Source organism: Pithys albifrons, chromosome 28, assembly GCF_047495875.1.
Source record: "Pithys albifrons albifrons isolate INPA30051 chromosome 28, PitAlb_v1, whole genome shotgun sequence".
Lineage (NCBI taxonomy): Eukaryota > Metazoa > Chordata > Aves > Passeriformes > Thamnophilidae > Pithys > Pithys albifrons.
The window spans coordinates 6598681-6619788 of record NC_092485.1 but is presented as its reverse complement, the minus strand read 5'-3'; the positions used below and the strand labels follow the sequence as shown (position 1 = coordinate 6619788).

Below are 21108 nucleotides of genomic sequence, written 5' to 3'. Positions count from 1 at the left end.
TCCCCTCCTCAGCCCTGCCCTGCCCTCCTCAGCCCTGCCCTCCCCTCCTCAGCCCTGCCCTCCCCTCCTCAGCCCTGCCCTGCCCTCCTCAGCCCTGCCCTCCCCTCCTCAGCCCTGCCCTCCCCTCCTCAGCCCTGCCCTCCCCCGCGGCCGAGGGGCCGGGGCCGGGGCCGGGGCCGGGGCCGGGGCCGGGCGGGGGGCGGCTCCGGGATCCGCTTCGTGCCGCTGCAGATGTTGGACTGCGAGGTTCGGAGCAGGGGGCGAGTCCCACAGCGCAACCCCGGCAAGGTTTTTTGAATTCTGGGGTGAGAACCCAACCAGACTTTTCGCAAAGCAAACCGAAGGATTCGGGTGATGAAGCCAAATCGCTTCACGTTCCGCCCTCGCCGCTGTGCTGCTCCCCCCGCACCAGAAACGGGCCAGGGGGAGCTGGAGGCACAGGGGGACCTGGGGCAGGGGGCACCCGCCCAGTGCCAGCTCCAGACCCCGGCCAGTGTCCCAGACCACCACCGCTCGCGTGGAAACTTCTGGCATGATTTTTCCACTTGTGGTCCCCTGGGTGGGAATGGTCCCAGCGGGGTGAAGGCACATTGGGGCAGGAGGTGGAGCCGCCGGGATCACCGAAGATCACTCCCGTCCGGGTGCTTTTTGGGGTTTCTGGTGGGGATGCCGTCGGGGTGCTGCTGGACGCTTGGTATGGCAGAGGGGCTCGCGGCCTGGGCACAGGGACAACCTGCCCCGAGACCGGGGGCAGTGACTCAGGGGCACGGGGTGTGGGTTATGTCGGCCACCCTGAGTCACCCGCGGCACTGCCGGCGGCTATGGCAGGCAGGGTAACCAGCTCAGCCCTTCATCTCTCCCTCCTGCAGCCCCTTGGGCCTCTTCCTGCGGAACCCCCACCATGGCCCCCACAGCTTGGCCGGGCTGTTTCGGGCCCGCCAGGTGCCCGCAAAGTTGCTGGGTGTGGGTGCAGTGAAGTCTCCTCGTGTTTCAGGGCCCCAGAGCCGGGGCGGACTCGGAAACGGGGCGTCTGAATCAAACGAGGTGGTTCTACTGGGCAGCAGAGCGGTCGGAAACAGCTCCCTCTGTTTGTGAGCACTTTGTGGTGCCTTCCAGCCCCAGCATTATCCGCAGGGCAGCACGACAGGAGCACTGGATCTGAATCACAGCAGGGACTGAGGGCACGGCCAGCACCATGGGGCACGGCTCTGCTGCAGACCCACGGCCCTGGGCAGCCCGGTCTGTCCTCAGCACAGGGGATGTGTCGGGGCACACCTACACCCCTCAGTGTGCCGAGAACAGGCAAACTCACAGTGTCAGTGAGGACTCCTGCAGCTCCCTGAACCCTTCATGCTTATATGGAGGTGGCAACCATACCTTAGATCCACAGGATGTTCCTCCTGCTCCAGCATTACAATTCCCCCATTTTCCCTCCAATTTTATTATTCTAGGGTTTTGGTGATTTACGGCATGAGGAAGGAGCAGTGACACTTCTTGTCTGCCTTCTCCTCCCCAGTCCAGCTAGGCCTTGGGCGACGCTGCAGACTGCAGCCGCTGCAGCTCCAGGGCACGTATGAGGAGGAGGAAGGCAATGCTCATGAGAAGCAGCCAGAAGAAAACCCAGTAGTGCTGCGGGAGGAAGAGCCATGGCCGCCACACCTCCACTGCAGACCCCTTGGACCTGAGGAGAAGGCAACCGGGTACACTCATCATCCATGGGAGAGAGCAAATCCCACCTCCACCCCAGCTGGGGATGGAGAGGGTGTTTAACCCCAGACCTCACTGGCCCTTCTTTACAAACCCAAATGCAACAAGCCTGGGGAGGGCATGGGTTACCCACGATGCATGGGCAAAACTGAGGCACAGCAGGGTGTAGCTGAGGCAGCCCAACAACATCCCGCCCTTCCATCACGACATCCCCCAGCCCCTTTCCCAAGTGCTGGCCACCTGGAGACCACAGAGAGTCCACCAGGGGGATGCTGGGCACACACTGAGTGCTGCTCACATCAGCCCGAGGTGCTCTGGCTCCTCATTCCCTGCACTTGAGCCTCTGCCCTCTGCCTCAGCCACCAGCTGCCCGGTCACGGCACTGCTCTGGCCCTGTGGCTCCAGCTCACTCCTGGGGAGGAAGAAGACAGGGTCTGTGCTGTCCCACGTGGGCCAGCAGGCAGCCAGTACCATGGCTGCTCTGGCACGTGGTGCCCTGCCAGTTACCTCTGGGTGCTGGGCCAGCACTGGGCTGCCTCTGGCTCCGGCTCACCTGCCAGAGCTGCTCGGCTGTCAGGGCTGGCACCTGGCTGGGCACCAAAAGTGTGAGGATCAGTGGGGACCAAGACCCCCAGTAGTACAGATCCTGGAGACACATGCCTGACAGCAGGGCACAGCTCTGTCTGTCCTGCCTGCAAGTGTCCTTACCAAGAGCTGCTTGGGGATGACAGCGATGCTCACTCTGCGGCGGGCAGACCCCTGCAACAGATGGGCTGGGGGTGAGCACCGGCCAGCTGCTTCTCATCCCCTCCTTCCCCATCACCTCCCCAGCACAGGCAAGGCACACCGAGAAGGGACACTGTCAGCTGCACTAGTCCTGGCACTAAGAGGCGAAGCTGGGGAGATGAGGGAAAGTCAAAGCCAAGGGGTTTGCAGCTGTCATTACTGCTTCAAGCTGTGCTGGTGGGGCTGCCTAACCCCCTCCCTGAGTGCTCCCCTACCTCTTGGGCTGTAGGGGAATCAGTGCCAAATTCGAGCTGGTGCTAGAGAACAGCCAAGCCTGTGGCTCTCATGCTATGACCCTGCAATGCAGAGGGACTTGCCTGAGATCTCTGGACAAGCAGCCTCAGGTACCCTGTCTCCCCACAGCTCTCTGAGGCTCCCCCTACATTTTGCCTCATCCCTAGCACTTCTAGCAGATTTTCCCTGCAGCAAGCAGCTGGCTGGACTGGCATTGCCTGGGGACTAGGGGGGTGCATGGGGACAGCCAGCTGAGGAGAGCAGTGAGGCATGGGGAGGCAGTGGCTCTGAGATGGCTGAACTGGGCCCAGTTACCTGCTGGAAAGTTCGTTTCAGGGGGTGAGGCCTCAGCCGTGGCTCCACATCATCTGGGAGCAAAGAGAAGCCGCCTTACATTGTCCTCCAACACTAAGATGGGGCTGATGAGCGGGCCATTGCAAACCTCCCTCCCACTGAAAGCTGTCCCAGCCACGTGCTCTGTGCATGGCAGAAGTGCCCTGGCCAGGGGGACCTGCTCACTGCACAGCAGTGGCACAGAGGGGGCTTGGTGTCCAGACACAGAGAGTTCTTTGTGTGCATGGGGCCCCCCTGCTCCGCATTCCCAGCTGGGCTGTGGGTAGATGGCTCTCCCGCCACCAGCAGCTGCTCCCACGCTGTGTCTGCTGTTACACCGACCCCTTGCATCTGCCATCAGGTCCCAGCTGTCCCCCACCACTGGTCCCCAACTCACACAACCCCTTGGTTCTGTGGTGCAGGGTCACACTGTCCCCCTGGAGGGGTTCAGAACCAATCCTGCAGGGTTGCTCCATGCAAACCCCGCACGGGCCCCAGCGGCAGAGCCCACCTCACCCTGGGTCTCCACCAGCTGCCGGTTGCGTGAGTTCTGCTGGATCAGGCGCTTCATCTCCTCCAGCTCCGCGTGCTCCCGCATGTGGTGCCGCTTCAGGTTCTCCACATGCTGGACCATCACCTCTGCTGCTCGGCTCATCCTGGCCTCCTGTAGCCAGGCAGTATGGGGGATTAGGGCCTGCACCTCCTGGTGCCTAAGGAGCCAGGTCTCTGCCAGTCCCTCCCTGTGCGTCCCATGGTACCTCCACCCAAGGAGTGCAGATGCATCCCCTTCCTGCTCCCAAGTGTAGGCAGATCCCTTGCACCCCGGTTCATGCAAACATAAGGTCAAGGCCAGCACCATGAGGAGGATGGACAAACACCAGCAAGGCCAGGGTCCCCAAGCCCAGCTGTAGCACCCTGTGTCACTCCCAGCCCTGGCAGGGAGCCCTGGGCTGTGCACAGACCTGGTGTACAGCGCCCAGCTTCTCCGCAGCTCTGGTTGCCCGCTCAACAGCTGCCGACAGCACAGTCAGGTTGTGCTGCAGCTGCTCCAGCGTCTCCTTGCAGCCCACATTGGTGCAAGATTGACCCAGCCTCTGTGGGGGGAGAGAATGGAGATGCTGGAGCTGGGACTTGAAGTTGTCCAAAACCCTCCCAGGCTGGATGTCCCCAGCACGTGCCAGCCCCCTGCCCTGGTGCCCACCTACCTCCAGGGCAGTCCAGCACTGCCCCAGCTCCTCCTGGATGTTTTCCTCTGCTGCATCCCGAGCCCGTTTCTCCACCTGCATCCGTTGCTGCAGGGTGAACATGTCGCAGCGGAAAGCCAGGGCGAGGTGGGCAAAGGCTGCCTACGAGGTGGGGGATGAGAGATGGGGTATGGGGCAGAAGGGAAGCCACCAGGGTTATCTGCTGCTGTCCCCAAGGCACAGACAGACCTCCCAGCATGCCACCAAACAGGGCAGTGCTAAAGACAATTAGCACTTGCCTTTCCCCAGCACCTCTTAGGCTGCTGCATGCTGGGAACAGTCCCTTGAGCCTCCCAAGCAGCTGATAGCACACGAAAATCCCGAGCCCTCCTGGCAGAGAGAACGCCAGCCCTTGCTGTGGGTCCCAGCTGATGGTGGAGCCTGACTCAGCCCTGGCACTTACAGGGAAATTATTATTAGCATGGCTCCAGCCACCTCCCGAGCTAAGGGCACTCTTCAACAGCTGCAGAGCACTTTGTGGGATTGCTGAGCACTCAGAGGACAGACTCATCTTGCCATGGAAATGCAGCTGCCTCCAAATGCCAAAAGCATAGCTGGGAAAGGGTTTATAAGGGATCTACCAGTGGACTGCAGTGCCTGAAGGGTGTCCAGGAGCAGGGCACAGCCAAGGTACTGTAAGCCAGCAAGGTGTCTGTCCCTGTGTCCCCCTTCCCCAGCCCACCTGCAGCCCCTGGCAGCCCTCACCTCCAGATCCTGCTCTGTCAAAGCCACCCTGCAGAAAGATAAGTGCTGTAAGGGATGGAAGCATCATAGGGGCTGCACTCTGAAAATGCCCTTGTTCTCCCCCAAGGGGGGCCAGCCACCACCAGAAGTGAGAAGCTAAGTGGCCACTGCCTGGACAGCAACTCTTGTGCAATGAAAAACGAAGAAAGTCCAATCTCTGGATCATGTGGTGTCCTAGGACTCCCCTGTCCCAAACCCCCCAGAGGGATGCAGGTGCTCACTGGTCTTACCTGTGCAAGCCGAGTCTATCCAGTGCTGAGAGCTCGCTGGGGAAATTTAGCACTGGCTCCTCCAGGGTTTCTGCATCTGCAGGGAGGCAGTGACACCATGACAGACCACACCTGAGGGCTTTTCCTTGGTCTTTCCTCCTCCCTCTGCCCTCCTGTCCTGGCATGGAGCAGGTGCTTCTGGTGTGGAACTGTCCCAATCCTTCCCCCAGCATCAGGGATGCTACAGATCCCCCCAGGCCAGTCTGCCCTTCCCCATATACCCACCAAGGGAGATGACCCCCATCAGAACATCTTGTTCCTGCACTCATCCACAGCTACTTCAAGCCTTCCCCTAAGGGGACCCAGGTGGGATGTGGGATGGGGATTCACCCACCTTCTTCAGTCCTCTCACTGCCCCCGGTGTGAGCAGCCTGCTCCTGCCTGTCCCTGCCTGGCACCTGGGAGGCACAAGAGTGCTCTTGGAGCAACCCTCTCCCTGATGCTGCATGGCATCCTGAAAAGACCAGCACCAAGAGGCTGGAGGCCTGGCTGAGCTCAAGTGACTGGGGAGGGAAGGTCCTCTCCAACCTGTTACCCTCCGCTCCCTCTCACCTTGCTGACACACTCCACGCTCTGCTTGCTCCCAGCCAAAACCCCATCTGGGTGCCCCTGGGGACTGCTCATCACGCCTGGGGACAGAAGGGGTGGTGGGAGCTGGGCAGCAGGGTCCCCTTCCCAGCCTGACACCACTTCAGGGGAGACCCCCAAAAACACCGCTGGCATTTTGGCAGCCTGCAGGTCCACAGGGGGCATGAGCTGGCAGGTGCCCTGCAAAATATCCCTGTGGGATTAGGAGACCTGCTGCTAGGCTGGGCCAGGGGAAGCAGGGGAGGGCAAGGAATCTGGTGAAGAGGGTGGGTTACAGCTGGTCAGGCAGATCCAGGGGTGGGGTTAGGGTCCCAGGGCTGGAAGAGGTTGCAGACAAATGCTTGCCAGGCCAGGGGACACCCTCCTGCTGCTTAGGGAGGGAGGGTGCAAGCCCCACCATTTTGCCCCCATCCCCACCCTGGGCTGCCCTTACCTTTATCTGGAGATGGGAGCCTGGACAGCTCTGCCTGCTGCTCCCTGTGGAAAGAAGCCTGGGTAAACCTCAAAGAAACACAGAAAGCATCGACAGTATCCCATCCCCACCCTCCCCAGCTGCCACGGCACCCCTCAATGGGTGCTGCTCCAGACCTGGGTCCTTGCTGAGCATCCTCCAGAGCCTGCTTTGTCCCCGTCCCTGCTCTCCCTGACACAGGGGCAGCAGCCCCCTCCACTCCTGCTGCTGCTGCAGGGCTGCCAGCGAGGAGCCCGCTGAAGCCGTTTCCAGCCAGCAATGAGTCACCGGACCAGGGTCGTGCTTTTCCTCTGCACTGTCTTTTTTTTTTTTCCCCTGGCTGCCAAGCAAACCTCACTGTGGGCTGGCCCCTTCTAGCACAAAACATCCAGCTGCCAACAGAGCACAGGCACCATCTCACATACCCTCTACAGGGATGGCATGCCTGGGTGCATGCTTTTGCCCCCCTAAAAGTGCACCAGGATGGTCTCATTACCCTAAACCCCTGCCCTGGGTGCAAGAAAGTCTGGCAGCTCTGTAGCATCCGTGCTCACTGAGGTCAGGGGTGCTGGAGCATGCCAGGGATGGCAGGTCACCAGCACATGGGGATACAGGGCTGCTGTGCAAAGAGCCCTCTGCAGCCCCATGCTAGAGCCCAGCACACAACTGGGAAAGGGTTTGAATCCCCAAACTTTGCCCCTGGCTCTGGAAAGGGTTACAGCAGGGCTTTTTCCTCACCTCCTGGCAAGCCTGGGGGTCATTCCCTGAGAGCAGTGGCTGCAAGAGAAGGGGCCACCATGACAAAATGATGTTCAGTGTCCCTTGCCTTGCCTTGCCATCCCCATCCCATCCTCACCAGCACCCCAAGAGCTATGGGGTGAATCTTATGTGCACATACCTCTGAGGTGAGGGGCCGAGTTGGCAGCTCATTCTCTGCCGCTGCCGCCGGCGGCGCCCCTGGGTGAGTCCCTGCACCTCCTCTTCCCTCTCTCCCAGTGAGGTCTCTGTGAGTGGCTTCATTTGTGAAGCACAGAGGCTCCAGGACCAGCACACCTATCATGAGAGACACACAGTAGCTGTGCACAGATGGAGAACGCCTCTAAATGTAGTATTTTTAAAGCATTTTCTCACTCAGCACTGTGGGAAAAAGGTGGGGAGGCCCGCTGTGATTCAGAAGGAGGATGGTGGGATTTGGGTGGGCATGGAGCAAGGCAAAAGAGAAATTTCATACAAGCCCCATTTGTGGGCAGCACTGAGGGTGGACTTTCTTGCCACCCCTCTTTCCTCACTTGGGGCTCGTGACACGGATCATCTCCAGGAGGGGAGGAAACTTTGCACCCACCAGCCAGTGAGAGCACCCAGTGCAGACTGGGAGTGACACACTGTCCCCCAGACAGAGCAATCCCCAAGCATCCTCCTGCCATGCTGACTTCCAGAGAGAGTCTGTAAAAGATTTACAAGGCCAAGGGATCTTGGACAACTGATTTAAGCTGTTTTACAATATTTAGAGAATCAGAGAAAGATGCAGAAAGTTCACAGAGTCCCTCTCCTAGTCCAGGGTAAAGTCACTGTGCAGAAGGGACCATCCCACAGGATGCATCTCCTCAGAGGCTTTGCCCACAGGAATGCAGATATGGGGCAGCAGAATTTTTTTGGCTGGGATGGGAAAGGCAGCTGAGATCTATGGGGACACAGAGCATGGACTGCTTGAAGCCCCACATGCCTGTGCAAAGCCTTGGCCAAGCTCAGTCTAGGTCACCCCAGCACCAAGCAGGGCCATCACCTGACTCCCAGAACCTGATGAAGGTGTGAAAGCAAGCAGCAGTTGACATCTGTCAAAGCCAGCCCATTTCATGCCTGTACACTGAGAACTGTCACTGACACCTTCACCCATCCAGGGGCTCAGGAGCCCCCAGCCACGGGGGATGAGCCAAACTCATCACATCAGCAATCATCAGAGCCCTCCAGAGGGCTGGTGCCTGCTGCAAAGCCATGGCAGACCCTGCAGCCTGCTGTCTCACTACAGCTGTGACAGCCTCACAGAAACTCACTCCTTATCTTTGTTTTAGGGATGGAAATACAGAGGCATGCAGCTGGTTTGGCATCAAGGGAGCCAAAACGAGCACTTTTCCTCAGTGTGGCAGCTTTACCAAACACTCCCCGGGTCATTATTACCTGCCTGAACTCGTCTCAAGCAGCTGAAGGCAGATGCTGGGGCCACCCAGCTCGGAGTCAGCACTCAGCACTGTTGGTCCCCCCACTCAGACCCAGCAGGGGGGTCGGGCACACGGCGTAGCCAGCAGATGGTGGGTCAGGGGATGCTGGGGCCCCACATGGTGCGAGCTGCCAGCAGCAGAGCCTCCCCGGAGGGGAGAACAACTGCATCTGCAGCAGAAGGAGCTGCCAGGGACAAGCCCGATGAGAGAAGGCCTTTAAAGGAGAGGCATGAGAGCAGCTGGAGCTCCCTGTGACGGCCGGGGCGGGCAGAGTGGTGTGCAGGTGGCCAGGCAACCTCTGTTTTCAGTGAAGGGCCAGTTCCTGCACCCGCTTTTAGGAGGTTACAGAGGTGTCTGCAGAGCAGAGCAGAGCAGTCCTGACCCTCAGCAAGTCCCTTGCAGGACTCAGGACCTCCAGAGATGGGGGATCCCCCCCATGCTTTTGTAGGGGCACAGCAGGGGATCAGCCAGGATGGCTGATAAGGAACACCTGTATATTTGGTGATGCAGGGAAGCTGCTCTGCCCAGGATCCCCATTCCTTCTGCCCCTCTCAACAGCCCCACTTTCCCACCAGCCATTATCCCACTGCCCGTTCCTCTGCCCAATCCCTTTGCTCAAATCCATCACATCCCCTAAAGCCGCTTTCTGCTCCTAATGAGCTTACAGAGTTGGACTTGATGCTCAGCACTGCCAGGCTGCAGGCAGGCAGCTGCTGTTGCCTGTGCCCAGGGATCCCCATGTACCCTAAGGAACCATGCAGCCCCTTGGGGTCTGCAAACCTTTTATAGCCTGAGAGGGCAAATAGCCTCTCCCAGGCTCCAGCCCTTGCTCTGCCCCAGAGCAAGAGCCCAGGGTGTGGCCCCAGGGCCAGGGGCTACAAAACAAGGGGGGTGGAGGACAGACACCTTTGCCCAGAGCCCTGGTTTCCTCCCCGGGAGCAGCAGCTGCCACTAGGCAGCAGATCAGGCTCTGTGGCCTCTGCTCCAGTGTCCTGGCAGGTCCAGCTGCAGCAAAGTGCTCTGTGAGGGACACAGACCTAAGGACACCATCACACTAATTCTCCTATTCCCTCCCACACCCTCAGGAGGGTTAATAAGAGGCAATACCCCTCTTTGCAAACCATCCCATTTGAAGAGCCTCTAAAAGCATTTCCTAAAAGTACCCAGGGATTTTTATGTATTCTTATTTTTAACCTGGGAGCATCTAAATCGTAATTGCAATCTAAGTATCATAGAGCCTCAAAAGCAAAAGCAGCCCAGCTCCCCTCACACAGACCTGGTCAGCGGGGATGAACAAGACCCTGCTGGGAGATCTCCAGAGCAGGGAGGTAAGCACGTGGCTGTGGGGTCTGGCTTTGTCCCCTGCTCTCTTTCCAGCGAGGCTCCTCTGGTGATGCAGCAGCTACTGCGACAGCATCTGCCAGGGCTCCTGCTGAAGCTGAGCTGAACCTGCAGCTCAGATTGCAGACTGTGGTCATCTGGATTATCCACGTGTGGGAAGAAAGCTGCTCAGACCGACACTGGCTGCTACTGCTGATGCAGCAAGCATGATTTACTAGGTCTGTGCAGGGGCCCAAACACAAAACAACACTCCAGCCCTCCCACAAAGTCACCTTTCTGCAGCCCTGGATCCTCAGCCGACAGGGACCTGGCTACCCAAGGAAGAACACGATTCTCTTCTTATGATAAAAATGTTGTTGACAAAAAAACAGATGAAAAGGAAAAACAGTCTTTCTTTTTACCCAATTTTAAGTTCAAAGTTAAAAAATAAATATTGCTGAGCCTTCCCCAGAGCAGTTCAACCTCACATCTGGGTGTCATAGCCTCCAAGTTTCTGTGCAAATCTGCATCAGCATGTTGGAGATTACACACACATGCAAATTAATGAGCTGTCACTGGACATGCAGTTACCTCCAGGGAGAAGCAGGGTGACTGTGGGTCGCTGGCACTGCTGCAAAAAGGTGATACAGCAACTGCCTGGACATGCCTGAAGCTCCTGCTGGGAGAGGGGCAGCCCCTTCAGGATAGATATGGACCACTTTCAGGAAAGCTGCTGAGTTTCACCCCTTTCCAACAAGGTGCTGCATGGCCCAAGGCTCCTCCATGGCTCTGATGTCTGGTGTTTAATATCCATGGATGCAGTGTTTGCACACCTCTGCCCATCCCAAGGAGATTCTCTGCTGCCTGATCATGGCACCATGGTGGCAGCTGAGGAGTGGAGGGATCATCTTGTCATGTAACTGGTTCAAAAATTACTATGGAGAATAGGGAGGCAGCAAAGTGGACATATAACCCATGCAATCACATTTTATGAATTTCTTTTTAAGAAAAACAGAGACCTATTAGGCCAAAAATGGAATTCTCCTCTATACCATGAAGGAGGTAAATCTCTATAAACAGAAAAGGAAGGAGATAAAGAACCACTGTCAAATATCATAAGTAAATTGGCTGAAAATTATACTCCTATATATATGCTTTCTACATCCAGCCTAGGAAAGATCTTGGACAAATCTTCATATTTCTCCTCACCAATACTGCTATTAAATCAGGACAAGGACAGAGCCAGTCCTGGTGCTCCCGCCACCCTTGGCCAAGGATCTGCTAAACTATAAAAGCTGACTGATGTTTTATGCTGCATCCTCCACTTCTATGCATTGTTCAGGCTGGACTTTAAAGTTCTTGAGGGTCAAGAGGAGTCAAAAGTAAAGTCTTCTGTGCAGGTGCTGCCAACTGCCACATAACAAGCAGTCTCTCACCAGCATGTCCAGCGTATCTGGGGTTTGCTCCAAATTCTCCTTACATGATTGTTACCTGCACATACACCCCAGGGGAATCCACAGCACACGATAAGCTGCAGGCAAAAGCAAAACCAGGGCTAACAAGGTTCTTTCCACAAGCCAGCACAATGGTTCCCAGCAGGTCAGGAATGCTCCTTGCAGCTTGCAAAGCTGATCCCTGCCTGACAACTATTTCTTGCAAAAACCACGGAAACCAGGTGCACACACGGGGCTCCAGGTGCACACACGGGGCTCCAGGGGCACACACGGGGAGCTCCAGGGGCACACGGGGAGCTCCAGGGGCACACGGGGAGCTCCAGGGGCACACATGGGGCTCCAGGGACACCCGGGGAGCTCCAGGGGCACACGGGGAGCTCCAGGGGCACACATGGGGCTCCAGGGACACCCAGGGAGCTCCAGGGGCACACACGGGGCTCCAGGGGCACACACGGGGCTCCAGGGGCACACGGGGAGCTCCAGGTGCACACACGGGGCTCCAGGGGCACACACGGGGAGCTCCAGGGGCACACACGGGGCTCCAGGGGCACACACGGGGCTCCAGGGGCACACACGGGGAGCTCCAGGGGCACACACGGGGAGCTCCAGGGGCACACACGGGGAGCTCCAGGGGCACACACGGGGAGCTCCAGGGGCACACACGGGGCTCCAGGGGCACACACGGGGAGCTCCAGGTGCACACACGGGGCTCCAGGGGCACACACGGGGAGCTCCAGGGGCACACACGGGGAGCTCCAGGTGCACCCAGGGAGCTCCAGGGGCACACGGGGAGCTCCAGGGGCACACACGGGGCTCCAGGTGCACCCAGGGAGCTCCAGGGGCACATGGGGAGCTCCAGGGGCACACAGGGAGCTCCAGGGGCACACGGGGAGCTCCAGGGGCACCCAGGGAGCTCCAGGGGCACATGGGGAGCTCCAGGGGCACATGGGGAGCTCCAGGGGCACACACGGGGCTCCAGGGGCACACAGCCTGTGTGTGCCCAGCAATGACACCACACAGCGAGTGCCATGGATTTGGGAAATCACTTTGTCCTTGGCACCTTCACATAAGCGACAGCTACGGTCAGATGGAGCACTGGGGACAATGACACTGAGGTCACTTGGTGGCAGCTCTGCAGGGAAGCTGCAAAGACGAGAGCCTGCTACCTAATAAAGCCAGAAGAGCAGGCTCAGACCTTGATGATCACGGCACAATTCCTATTTATGTCATATTTTGGGCAGCCCTACAATAGCTTCACTCCACTGAGCCACTAATTGAGTGGAATGCAAACACAGCAACAACCCGCTCCCTGGAGGTTTCTGTCTCCAGCTAATGCAGACTTTGGAGCCTCATCCGTCCACGGTCACCTAAAATAGCTCAGGAGATTCTTATATAAAGAAATCTGAGCTCTCAGCCTTAAGGGCATCACCTCATGCTTCAGTTTCCTTCCTCTGGCTGGAACTAAATGAGTAAACTTGAAGGAGTCGCGTCACACCTACATCTTTTAATTCCCCTTCTGCCTTTGTGGATGCAAATGTTTATGGATCTTTAAACAGCTCCAGAAGTATGCAATGCTTCAAAACCATTGTTAAAACCCAACACTACCTCTCGAGTCCATCCACTCTCTACCATTCTTTTCTTAGCTCTCAGACCAGGACACGCCCATACAAGGCTTCCAGCATTTATTTTCATGGAAATAGGACAGAACTTTGGGCCCAGTCACATTATAGAAGCACTTTTTATTAGTGTGTCAAACAACAGCCTGCAATGGAAAGTGTCACCATCCCCAGAAACGTGTCACACACGGCAGGGCCCCGGCAAACAGGAAACAAAACGTGGATTTAAAGCAGAAAACAAGTTTCCCAGCTCTTCAGCTACATCCCGCCCTCAAGCCCCAGGAATCTCCAAGGCCCGGTTGGTCTGACACACAGCCCAGCAGAGCAGGGTCACACTGTCCGGCACCAGCGCGGCCACGGCAGAGGGACTGACTGTGCACCGACAGGGCAACCACGAGAACGAATCACATCCAGAATTATCGGCCTCACAGAGCCTCAAGTCGGTATCTGTGCCTCGGACATTAAGAAGTGGGGACCTGCGAACTGCACCGAGGACTGGGTGTGGTGCGAGGAGCGCCCTCAGACCCGCCCGCCGCCATCTTGGGAGGGCGGGGCCGCCATGTTGAGTGAGGCGAGGGCGGGGCCGCCATGTTGAGTGAGGAGAGGGCGGGGCCGCCATGTTGAGTGAGGAGACAGATGGGTATGGAGGCGCCATGTTGGGTGCGGCGATGAGGGCGGCTGTGGAGTCGCCATGTTGAGTGAGGCGGCCGAAGGCACAGCACACACGGGAACGCCCAGAAATACGGTAACTGTTCAACCAAGACCCCCTCACCTTCGAGCCCCAGGGATGTGGGAGGCTGGGATGGCGCTGCCCAGTGATAGCCCCTCACACCAGGCGCTGCCAGGAGGGTCTGGGTGCTCTGTGGGGTCCCACCTCATTGTGGGAAGCCCAGTGACGGGTGGGCTGCGACCACCATTGCGCAGAGCGTCCTCTATGCCAGGAAGCTGTCGCCTTGCAGTTCCCTTTGGTGGTCACCAGAGAAAAGAAAAAGACAGAAATCAAGAACAGGGAAGCCCACCATCACCCTCGCTGCAGCACAATGCTGGCACAGCTCCAGCACAGCATCTGTGGCACCTGCTGGTTCCCCACCACTGGGGCAGCCTGGGATGCAGGGTCTGCCACCCCTCGTGACAAAGACCCCCACCCCCACCTCACCTGGCCCCTTCCAGCACAGACTGCAGCGATTTCTTCAGAGCCGCGTTGCTCTGATCCAAGGCGGCAGCCAGACTGCTCCGGTGAGCTGGGGTGACCTGGGATGGAGACAGCAGGAGCTTCGAGCACTGCCCTGCCAGAGCCCACCTGAGAGCCCTGGGCCGGGTCCCAGGTCAGCTGCAGCCCTGGTTGCTGGCTCAGCAGCCAGTCCGCAGGCCCTGAGCCTGCCCTCGCTCACCTGGCTCTGGTACACGGTAAGTATGGCTGTCACCAGCTTGGCGTAGTTGAGCGATGCGGCAAAGGCCGGGGCCTGCTGGCACAGAGTCAGGACCAGGCGATCCAAGAGCTCCGGGGGCAGCAGCTCCTGAGAGAGACCCAGGAATGGGTAGAAGAGCTGCTCCTTGCTCCAGTGCTGCTGGAGTCAGCAGGGAAGCCTGGGGTACATGGGGGTCCCTCACCTGCCGCCCCAGCACGGCCTGCACTACTGGCAGGAGCTTCTCTGACAAAGGCATCTCCAAGACCTGGCTGAAAGGATGGTGAAGAGCAGACACGCTGCCCCACAGCCTCGTGCTGTGCTCCCGAGCAGCTACGGCTGGCCAGACCCATCCAGGCAAGCATGAGGCCAAAGCAGAGCTGTCAACACTGTAATCCCTTACCTCAGCACCAGCTGTACACAGTGTGGCTCCAGGCACTCCTCCACCAGCTCACACACCAGCTTGGTCTGCTCAGCACCTGAAAGGGCAAGGCAGATGGAGGAGAGCCTCCAAGGGCTGCCAGTTCCATGGGGATGTTCCCAGCCCTTCCTGGCACCCCTTCACACAGGTGTGTGTCTCTTACAGGATAGGCAGAAATCACACAGTGTCCCGTTCTACTGTTCAGTATAACCTTGATTCCTTTGCCCACCTGCCACAAGGGTTTAAATAGCAGCAGTCACTGGGAAAAGGGGTGGAGAGGGGAGGGCTTTACCCAGCAGCTGGGAAAACTGATGCTGGAAGCCAACCTGGCCTCCCCTCCTCCTCCATCTCAGACATCAGTAAACCCATCTCCTATTCTGACTTGTATTTGCCTGCCCAGGTAAAACCAGCTCTGCCTCCATAACACATTTGCCGTGTCCCAAATGCTCCCAGGAGCCAGCACTCTGCAGCGGGGGCCCCTCTCCAGCTCCCACAGCTCTGCCTCCCATGGGCCTACTGCACCTTTCCCCGGCTCCTGCAGGACGGCAGCCACCAGCACGTGGCAGAAGGGCTGAGAATACTTGGAGCAAAACGCAGCGAGGGCAGCCATGAGGTGTCGGGAAGGTGGCTGTGTAAGGGACAGCACCTAGGGACAAGACAGGCAGGAGGCAGGGACGGTGGAGAGGGAAACGGGGAGCAGGAAACCTCTGCTGCCCTTGCACGTACTTGCCTGAGGAAGAGCTGCTCTGCCAGGATGGCTGCACTGGTGTAGCTGAGGTTGGGGCTGAGAGCCAGCAGCCACCCGCAGAAACGCATCAGCAAGGGCTCTGGGCACACAGAGAGCTGGAGGAAGGAGCACAGTCCTTCGAGCTGGGGATGGCAGAGGAGGTGGGACATTAGGGATGGCAGCAGGTACTCCACAGCACTGGTGTCTGCAGCAGGGATGCTGAGGCTCACCTGTCTGGGAGAGCAGGTGTTCAGGATGTGCAGCTCAGGCAGGATGCTCAGCTCAGAGTGCTGGAGGGAAACACAGTCCTGAGTAATGCACCAAAGACAGTCCTCAGTCATGCACCAAACAGCCCACAAAATACGGCTCCAGGGCTTTTCCCTTGCCCCCACATTGGCGAGCACTGTGCCCATAGGCTGCCCCTCACAGCAACCCCTGTGAGATGCAGGCAGGTGTCAGTACCCCAGCTCACAGGAGGTGGCAGGAGGGCTTTCTACAGACAGAAGAAACCACTTACACTGGACTCCTGCAGCAGCAGCATTTTCAGCCTCTGTCCATGTATCTGAGGGAAATGAGATGAAGGAATGGGAATCAGGCTGTAAAAGCTCACTGTCTGGAAGGGGAGAGCAAACCAAACTCAGTACCTGGAGAAAGGACTGAACCTCTGCTGCTGGCTCTGTCTGGGAAATCTTCCTGAGCTCCTCAGCTGCATCCTGCTGGGATTTGTCTGGAGCAGCCCTGTCTGTGCTCTCAGCACATGTGTCCCCTGAAGGGTCCTCAGGCACCTCCTCTTCCACCCTTGCCACATCCCCACATTCCTGGGGGCCCAGAGGGTCCAAAGTCACGTCCTCCAGCAGCAGTTTCTTCCCCTCTCTGTCACTGAGCAACTCCAGTCCCTCCTCCAACACTTTCTTGTGCTTTCCACCTTGAGGGACAGAGTCAGCCACATCTCCAGTGGCACCAGGCTGCTTGCTGAAGCACCAGTTGAATTTTCTTTGCCCCTCTGGTTTGTTCTGGGCAATTTTCTGGCATAGGCACCTAAGCTGCTGCTGGCATGCAGAAGACAGAGGAGTGGGAGATGGCAAGCACTCCTCTGATCTCAGTCCCTGTCGGAGCAGATCCCCCAGCATCCGCATCCAGGGATCCACATGGGAATCCTGTTCTATGGCCTGGAGCAGCTGGGCAAGGCAGCCGCGTGGCACTGCATCCCTCACCACAAGGAGCAGGGAGAAGAAATTCCTTTGGCACATGATGGGCAGCAGTAGCAGCCGCGGCTTGCTGGGTATGGGGAGAAAAAGAGAGGCAACTTGTCACAGCAAACCCTCTTGTCCTGACTGACGGGCCCCGTGGAGGAGCAGGGTCTCACGGCACTAGGGAGCAGGAGGAGGCAGCTAATAATGCCTTCACAACTTTTGGCACAAGCCGGGAGACCAGTGGGTCGCTGCTACGGTTCCAGCTTCACATATGAACCGCTACACCAGGGGAAGCAGACATGAGCTCCCGACCTGGGCACCTGACACGCCGAACCTCCCAGCAAACACCGAGTTTTGGAAACGCGTGCGACTCACACAGCCAGGCGGCCCTGCGGCCCCTCCAGCGCGGGCTCCTCGGCACACAGGGCTGCGGTGAGCGCCTGCCAGGGGAACGCCTGTCCCGGCTGGCCCCGCTGCAGCATCCGGAGTGCGGCCAGAGTCCCGGCGGGGCCGGAGCCCAGCGCCTGCAGCAGCAGCAGGCACGGCCGGGCAAAGCTCTGCAGCCAGGGCGGGCCGCGGGGCTCCATCGCTGCCGCCTGCGCGATGCCGCCTGCGCCGGGGAACGGGCGCGAACGAGCGCACCGAGCAGTCAGTGCCGGAAACTGCCCGCCCCTCGGGCGGAGCCAGCCAGCCCCCCGACAGAGACCCCCGACAGAGTCCCCCCCCGACAGAGCCCCCCGACAGAGCCCCCCGACAGAGACCCCCGACAGAGACCCCCCCGACAGAGACCGCCAGGCAGAGACCTCCGGGCAGAGACCCCCGACGGAGACCTTCGGGCAGAGACCCCGACAGAGACCCCCGGGCAGAGACCCCCGACAGAGACCCCCGGGCAGAGACCCCCGACAGAGACCCCCGGCAGCGTGATGTTACACACCTCGTTTTATTTCATAATTGGCGGATTTGGCTAAAAGCAGTTTAAAACAGTGCCCTCCCCGTGCCCCGGCATGGCCGGCCCCGCCCGTGGGCATTACCCGCCCCCCCCAGCACCGCTGACCCCAGCACCCAGCCGAGCCCCCCACCCAGCACCCCCGCCGCTCCCACAGAGGGGGCGAGGGCAGGAGCAGGGGGCTGTGCCCCACCGCCCTGAGTCACCCCCGACGCCCCCATAAATGCCAGCCACACTGCTTCCCCATCCATCCCACCCCATCCCTGCAACCCCCCTAAGCCTGGAGCCGCCCCAAAACAACGGAAGTCAAAAGCAGAGGCTTCTCTCTCCCAGAGACGCGTTCTTGCCGCCAGCATCACCCAGGCCCAGCGGGGCCCTCCACAGCTCACTCAGAGTCGCTGAAGTCAATAAGAAGCATCTCGTGGCCATAACTTGAGTAGTGAAATTCTGTCTCCAGCACGGTCAGGGTGAGACCCCACACGAGTGTGCAGAGCTCCTCATCCTCCTCGCCAGAGCTCTCCGAGGATGAAGGGCTGAACTCCTGCAGCACAGGAGGGAGGATAAGTGCCCCCACGTCCCACACTGCTGTGCCCAGCCCGGGACTTGCCACCCCCACTTACAATGGGCATCTTTGGCCGCCGCTGTCTGTGCCGTGGCGGCCGGCCGGTGGGCAGCTCGTGCAGGTAGATGCAGTCAGACCTGAATGGGCAGTGGCCGCGGTTCCGGACAAAGAATTTGCACCTGATCTTCCTGTGGGATTCCAAGCACAGATGTGAGGGTGACTCACGGTGCGGCCCAGAGCCCACAGCCCTGCCACCTGCAGCGCCATGCACTCACCCCGTCCGTGCCTTGAAGGTTCTAATGAGCTTCTCCTTCTCAGCCACATCCGAGATCCAGTATTTGTGAGGGATATAGTAACTGGAGGTGATCCGGCACTCTGGGCACGCCCTGGGTGAAGGCCATGGATGCAGATGGGTGTCCCAAGAAGGAAACAGGGAAGCACAGGCTCACCACCCACTGAGTGGTCCCCTGCTGCCACAACTTCATCCAATATCCTCATCCCTGTCCCCACTCCCAAGCAGCTGTTCCCAATGGAAAGTTGTGCCAATCCAAAGTCATATCACCAGACCCAAGAAAGGATTTCAGGGTGCAGAACAGGTGACAGTGACCACCCTCCATTGTCCCCATCCCCACTCACTTTACGACTGTGCTCTGGAAGTCCCGGCTGCAACGCCACTTGCGGATGCATCCCACGCAGTACGCATGGCTGCAGTTCGGCAGGATCCCGAAGAGCCGCTCCTCTGGCAGCGGCTTCTCGTACACCCTGTCCATGCAGATGCCACACACCACGGCCTCACTCCGGGCTCTCAGCACCTCAGTGGGGACCAGAGCTGCCACAGCGCCTGGCTCTGCAGGGACCTGCAAGCAGAGCAGCGAAGCATGGCAACCCCCGACTCTATCAACGGCCCAGCCTCGGGGAGTGCTCGGCCAAAGGACAGTGCCAAACCCACCGCTGCAGGGTCAGTCCATGTCACAGTCTCCACCACTGTCTGTCTGGGGTCAGAGGAGTCTGGATCCTGTGCCAGCCCTCGCAGCTGGGAGCCTGCAGGAGGAGAGCTCTTAGGGGGGAAAGCACATCCCACCCCATCACCACAGAGCCAGGCAGGCTGCTTGGAGAATGCAGCCTCAGCAGTGATGGTCCCCTGGAGAACTCTTCACAGCCTCAGCTTGGCCCAGGTTTGGGTCACAGGCAGAAAAATGCACAGGCTACTCCACCATGACCACCCCAGTATCCTTGGCCCCACTGGTCCCCTGGACACCTACCTGAGGCACCCCGAGCTCGTGTGGGGACAAATTCTCCACCATTGGCTCCACATGGGATGTTACCAGGTGCTGGGATGTTCTTGTCTTTCTCTTCCACCTCAACCTCCATGTTTGGGTATTTGAAGGCCACGCTGGGGGCAGGGTAGGCCGATGTGCACCAGGCTCCCTCCCAGCCCCGGGCCATGGCTGTGGGCACAGTGCTGGGTTCTGGTCTGCAGCAGTGGGGGGACATGGTGGGCACCAGGCCATAGCGAGTCCCTGCTGGCACCGGTTGCTCCTGGATGTGCTGGTAGCTGGAGGAGCCCAGGGACAAACACATGGAGGGTCCCATCAGCCCAGCATGACTCCTCTTGACTTCCAGCCCATATTTGTGGCATCAGGCCCCTGCTCACTGCCCCTTACCTGCACTGCTCTCCATAGCTGCAAAACCCGCTCTGGAAGTACCTGCAGACCTGAGCTGAGTTTCTATCATGTGAGAAGCGGCAGCTCTGCCCCCATCGACAGGATCCGTGGACAAAATTCCTGTTGGCCAGAGAAGCCGCATGGCTGGGGTCAGCCCCTGCTCCAGTCCTGCTCCACAAGCCACCCTGACATCCCCCCGGGTACCAGCTTTGTCTGTGTGGGGCCAGAACTTGGAAAATCCCCAGCTGGTGCCTGGGCTCAGGAGCCCCTGCCAAGGGCAGAGCCCGGGGCAGCCAGGGCTCTCGTAGCCCCATCCAGCCTTCTGTCCTGGGTAATTGCAAGGCAAACTAAGCCCAGGACTGGGCCGGCCTGGGGGCTCTCCCTGGGGCAAGCCAGGCATACTGAGGGCTGGGGCAGCCCCTGGCTCCCTGTGGGGGCAAGGAAAGGGGCAAGAGTCCTTAGCTTGGGGCTGACAGGAAGGAGATGCCTGGCTGGAGTGTTTCACCAGCTCCAGAGGTGGGGCAGCTGGATGGGGATATGGGTGGGGGGTGGATCAAGGCCATTCCAATCCACTCTGTGACTACAGCGATGGGCTCGTGGCCCCATCTCAAGCCCATCTCCCTCAAAAGCTGCTCCCAGCCCTCCCGCCCCCAAGCTTTTACCTGCACAGGGGTCTCAGACAGCCCCCCCGGGCCCTTAATGTTCCAGATGCCACCATCGAGCCTGGCTCCATCTGTTCCCCCGCAGCCAAGAGGGCTGGGCCACTTCCCAGGGCTATTTATGGCCTCAGATGTGTCCTGGGTCCGGCTGGAATAACTCTCTCCTGGTAGCCGAGGCCGTGCTGTGTTTTGGGCGGAGGACAAGCCCGGGCTGATAGCACTCCGGGTGTGTGAGCATTGTTTACTTTGAGTCAAGGACGATCCAGCTCTTCGTGCTCCTGAAGCGAGGAGCCTGGCTGGGGGCACCACTCTACTGTGCATCACTAAATTCTGCATATTCTTTTATCATTACTATTTCCCCTTCTTTTCAGTCTGTTTTTATCTCAACCTGTGCACTTCATTTCTCATTTCTCTCCCCCACCCCAGTGGGAAGGGAGGCAGTGAACGGCTGGGTGGTGTTTCGCTGTCTCCCGGGTTAAAGCACACAAGGTCCCCAGCCAGGTCCCCTGAGTCACATGTCCAGCAGCACCGAGCCTCCTTCTACCCCCACCTGCACGGGAAAGGCAGG

General features: G+C 59.1%; 3 protein-coding genes across 9 annotated transcripts; all 3 read right to left on the bottom strand.

The window, feature by feature from the left end:
- Nucleotides 1-1437: 1437 nt before the first annotated feature.
- Nucleotides 1438-9982, bottom strand: LOC139683469 (inositol 1,4,5-triphosphate receptor associated 2-like). 5 transcript variants are annotated; one of them, XM_071578641.1, is made up of 15 exons: nucleotides 9849-9982; nucleotides 7255-7409; nucleotides 6339-6382; nucleotides 5870-5946; nucleotides 5652-5715; nucleotides 5279-5354; nucleotides 5010-5037; nucleotides 4266-4406; nucleotides 4023-4154; nucleotides 3577-3724; nucleotides 3043-3095; nucleotides 2416-2466; nucleotides 2215-2297; nucleotides 2006-2119; nucleotides 1438-1681 (listed from the first exon to the last, which is right to left on the bottom strand). In XM_071578641.1, the coding sequence occupies exons 2-15, from the start codon at nucleotides 7374-7376 to the stop codon at nucleotides 1522-1524; spliced, it is 1293 nt and encodes a 430-aa protein (XP_071434742.1). In that variant the 5' UTR covers nucleotides 7377-7409; nucleotides 9849-9982; the 3' UTR covers nucleotides 1438-1521. The 5 variants fall into 5 exon arrangements, with proteins under 5 accessions (XP_071434742.1, XP_071434743.1, XP_071434744.1 ...); XM_071578642.1 differs by lacking the exons at nucleotides 7255-7409; nucleotides 9849-9982 and adding an exon at nucleotides 6494-6608 and having other exon boundaries at nucleotides 5652-5794; XM_071578645.1 differs by lacking the exon at nucleotides 1438-1681 and having other exon boundaries at nucleotides 2010-2119; nucleotides 2261-2297.
- Nucleotides 9983-13065: 3083 nt separating this feature from the next.
- On the bottom strand, nucleotides 13066-17332 carry FANCE (FA complementation group E). Of its 3 annotated transcripts, XM_071578511.1 has the most exons (11): nucleotides 17085-17332; nucleotides 16161-16794; nucleotides 16034-16078; nucleotides 15747-15806; nucleotides 15516-15659; nucleotides 15312-15435; nucleotides 14772-14847; nucleotides 14574-14640; nucleotides 14354-14479; nucleotides 14119-14213; nucleotides 13066-13925 (listed from the first exon to the last, which is right to left on the bottom strand). In XM_071578511.1, the coding sequence occupies exons 1-11, from the start codon at nucleotides 17294-17296 to the stop codon at nucleotides 13895-13897; spliced, it is 1614 nt and encodes a 537-aa protein (XP_071434612.1). In that variant the 5' UTR covers nucleotides 17297-17332; the 3' UTR covers nucleotides 13066-13894. The 3 variants fall into 3 exon arrangements, with proteins under 3 accessions (XP_071434612.1, XP_071434614.1, XP_071434613.1); XM_071578513.1 differs by lacking the exon at nucleotides 17085-17332 and having other exon boundaries at nucleotides 15747-15824; nucleotides 16161-17077; XM_071578512.1 differs by lacking the exon at nucleotides 13066-13925 and having other exon boundaries at nucleotides 14115-14213.
- Nucleotides 17333-17877: 545 nt separating this feature from the next.
- Nucleotides 17878-20696, bottom strand: LOC139683524 (probable E3 ubiquitin-protein ligase makorin-1). The gene is made up of 8 exons (XM_071578751.1): nucleotides 20544-20696; nucleotides 19882-20001; nucleotides 19480-19772; nucleotides 19167-19258; nucleotides 18854-19074; nucleotides 18493-18603; nucleotides 18276-18405; nucleotides 17878-18196 (listed from the first exon to the last, which is right to left on the bottom strand). Exons 1-8 carry the CDS (start codon nucleotides 20612-20614, stop codon nucleotides 18041-18043), a joined length of 1194 nt encoding a protein of 397 aa, XP_071434852.1. The 5' UTR covers nucleotides 20615-20696; the 3' UTR covers nucleotides 17878-18040.
- Between the last annotated feature and the right edge of the window lie 412 nt (nucleotides 20697-21108).

Bases quoted from the DNA above. Each gene is read 5' to 3' on its own strand.
- LOC139683469 (XM_071578641.1), bottom strand. From the start codon at position 7,376: ATGAAGCCACTCACAGAGACCTCACTGGGAGAGAGGGAAGAGGAGGTG. The intron at 5,947-6,338 runs GTAAGGGCAGCC...TTCTGTCCCCAG, and splicing joins GCTCCCATCTCCAGATAAAG to GCGTGATGAGCAGTCCCCAG. The intron at 2,120-2,214 runs GTAACTGGCAGG...CTTCCTCCCCAG, and splicing joins TGCTGGCCCAGCACCCAGAG to GAGTGAGCTGGAGCCACAGG.
- FANCE (XM_071578511.1), bottom strand. From the start codon at position 17,296: ATGGAGCCCCGCGGCCCGCCCTGGCTGCAGAGCTTTGCCCGGCCGTGC. The intron at 15,807-16,033 runs GTAAGTGGTTTC...GTTTCCCTCCAG, and splicing joins TGCTGCTGCAGGAGTCCAGT to CACTCTGAGCTGAGCATCCT. The intron at 15,660-15,746 runs GTGAGCCTCAGC...TGCCATCCCCAG, and splicing joins ACACCTGCTCTCCCAGACAG to CTCGAAGGACTGTGCTCCTT.
- LOC139683524 (XM_071578751.1), bottom strand. From the start codon at position 20,614: ATGGAGCCAGGCTCGATGGTGGCATCTGGAACATTAAGGGCCCGGGGG. The intron at 20,002-20,543 runs GTAAAAGCTTGG...TCTGGCCAACAG, and splicing joins TGTCTGAGACCCCTGTGCAG to GAATTTTGTCCACGGATCCT. The intron at 19,075-19,166 runs GTGGGTTTGGCA...CTCTGCTTGCAG, and splicing joins CATGGACTGACCCTGCAGCG to GTCCCTGCAGAGCCAGGCGC.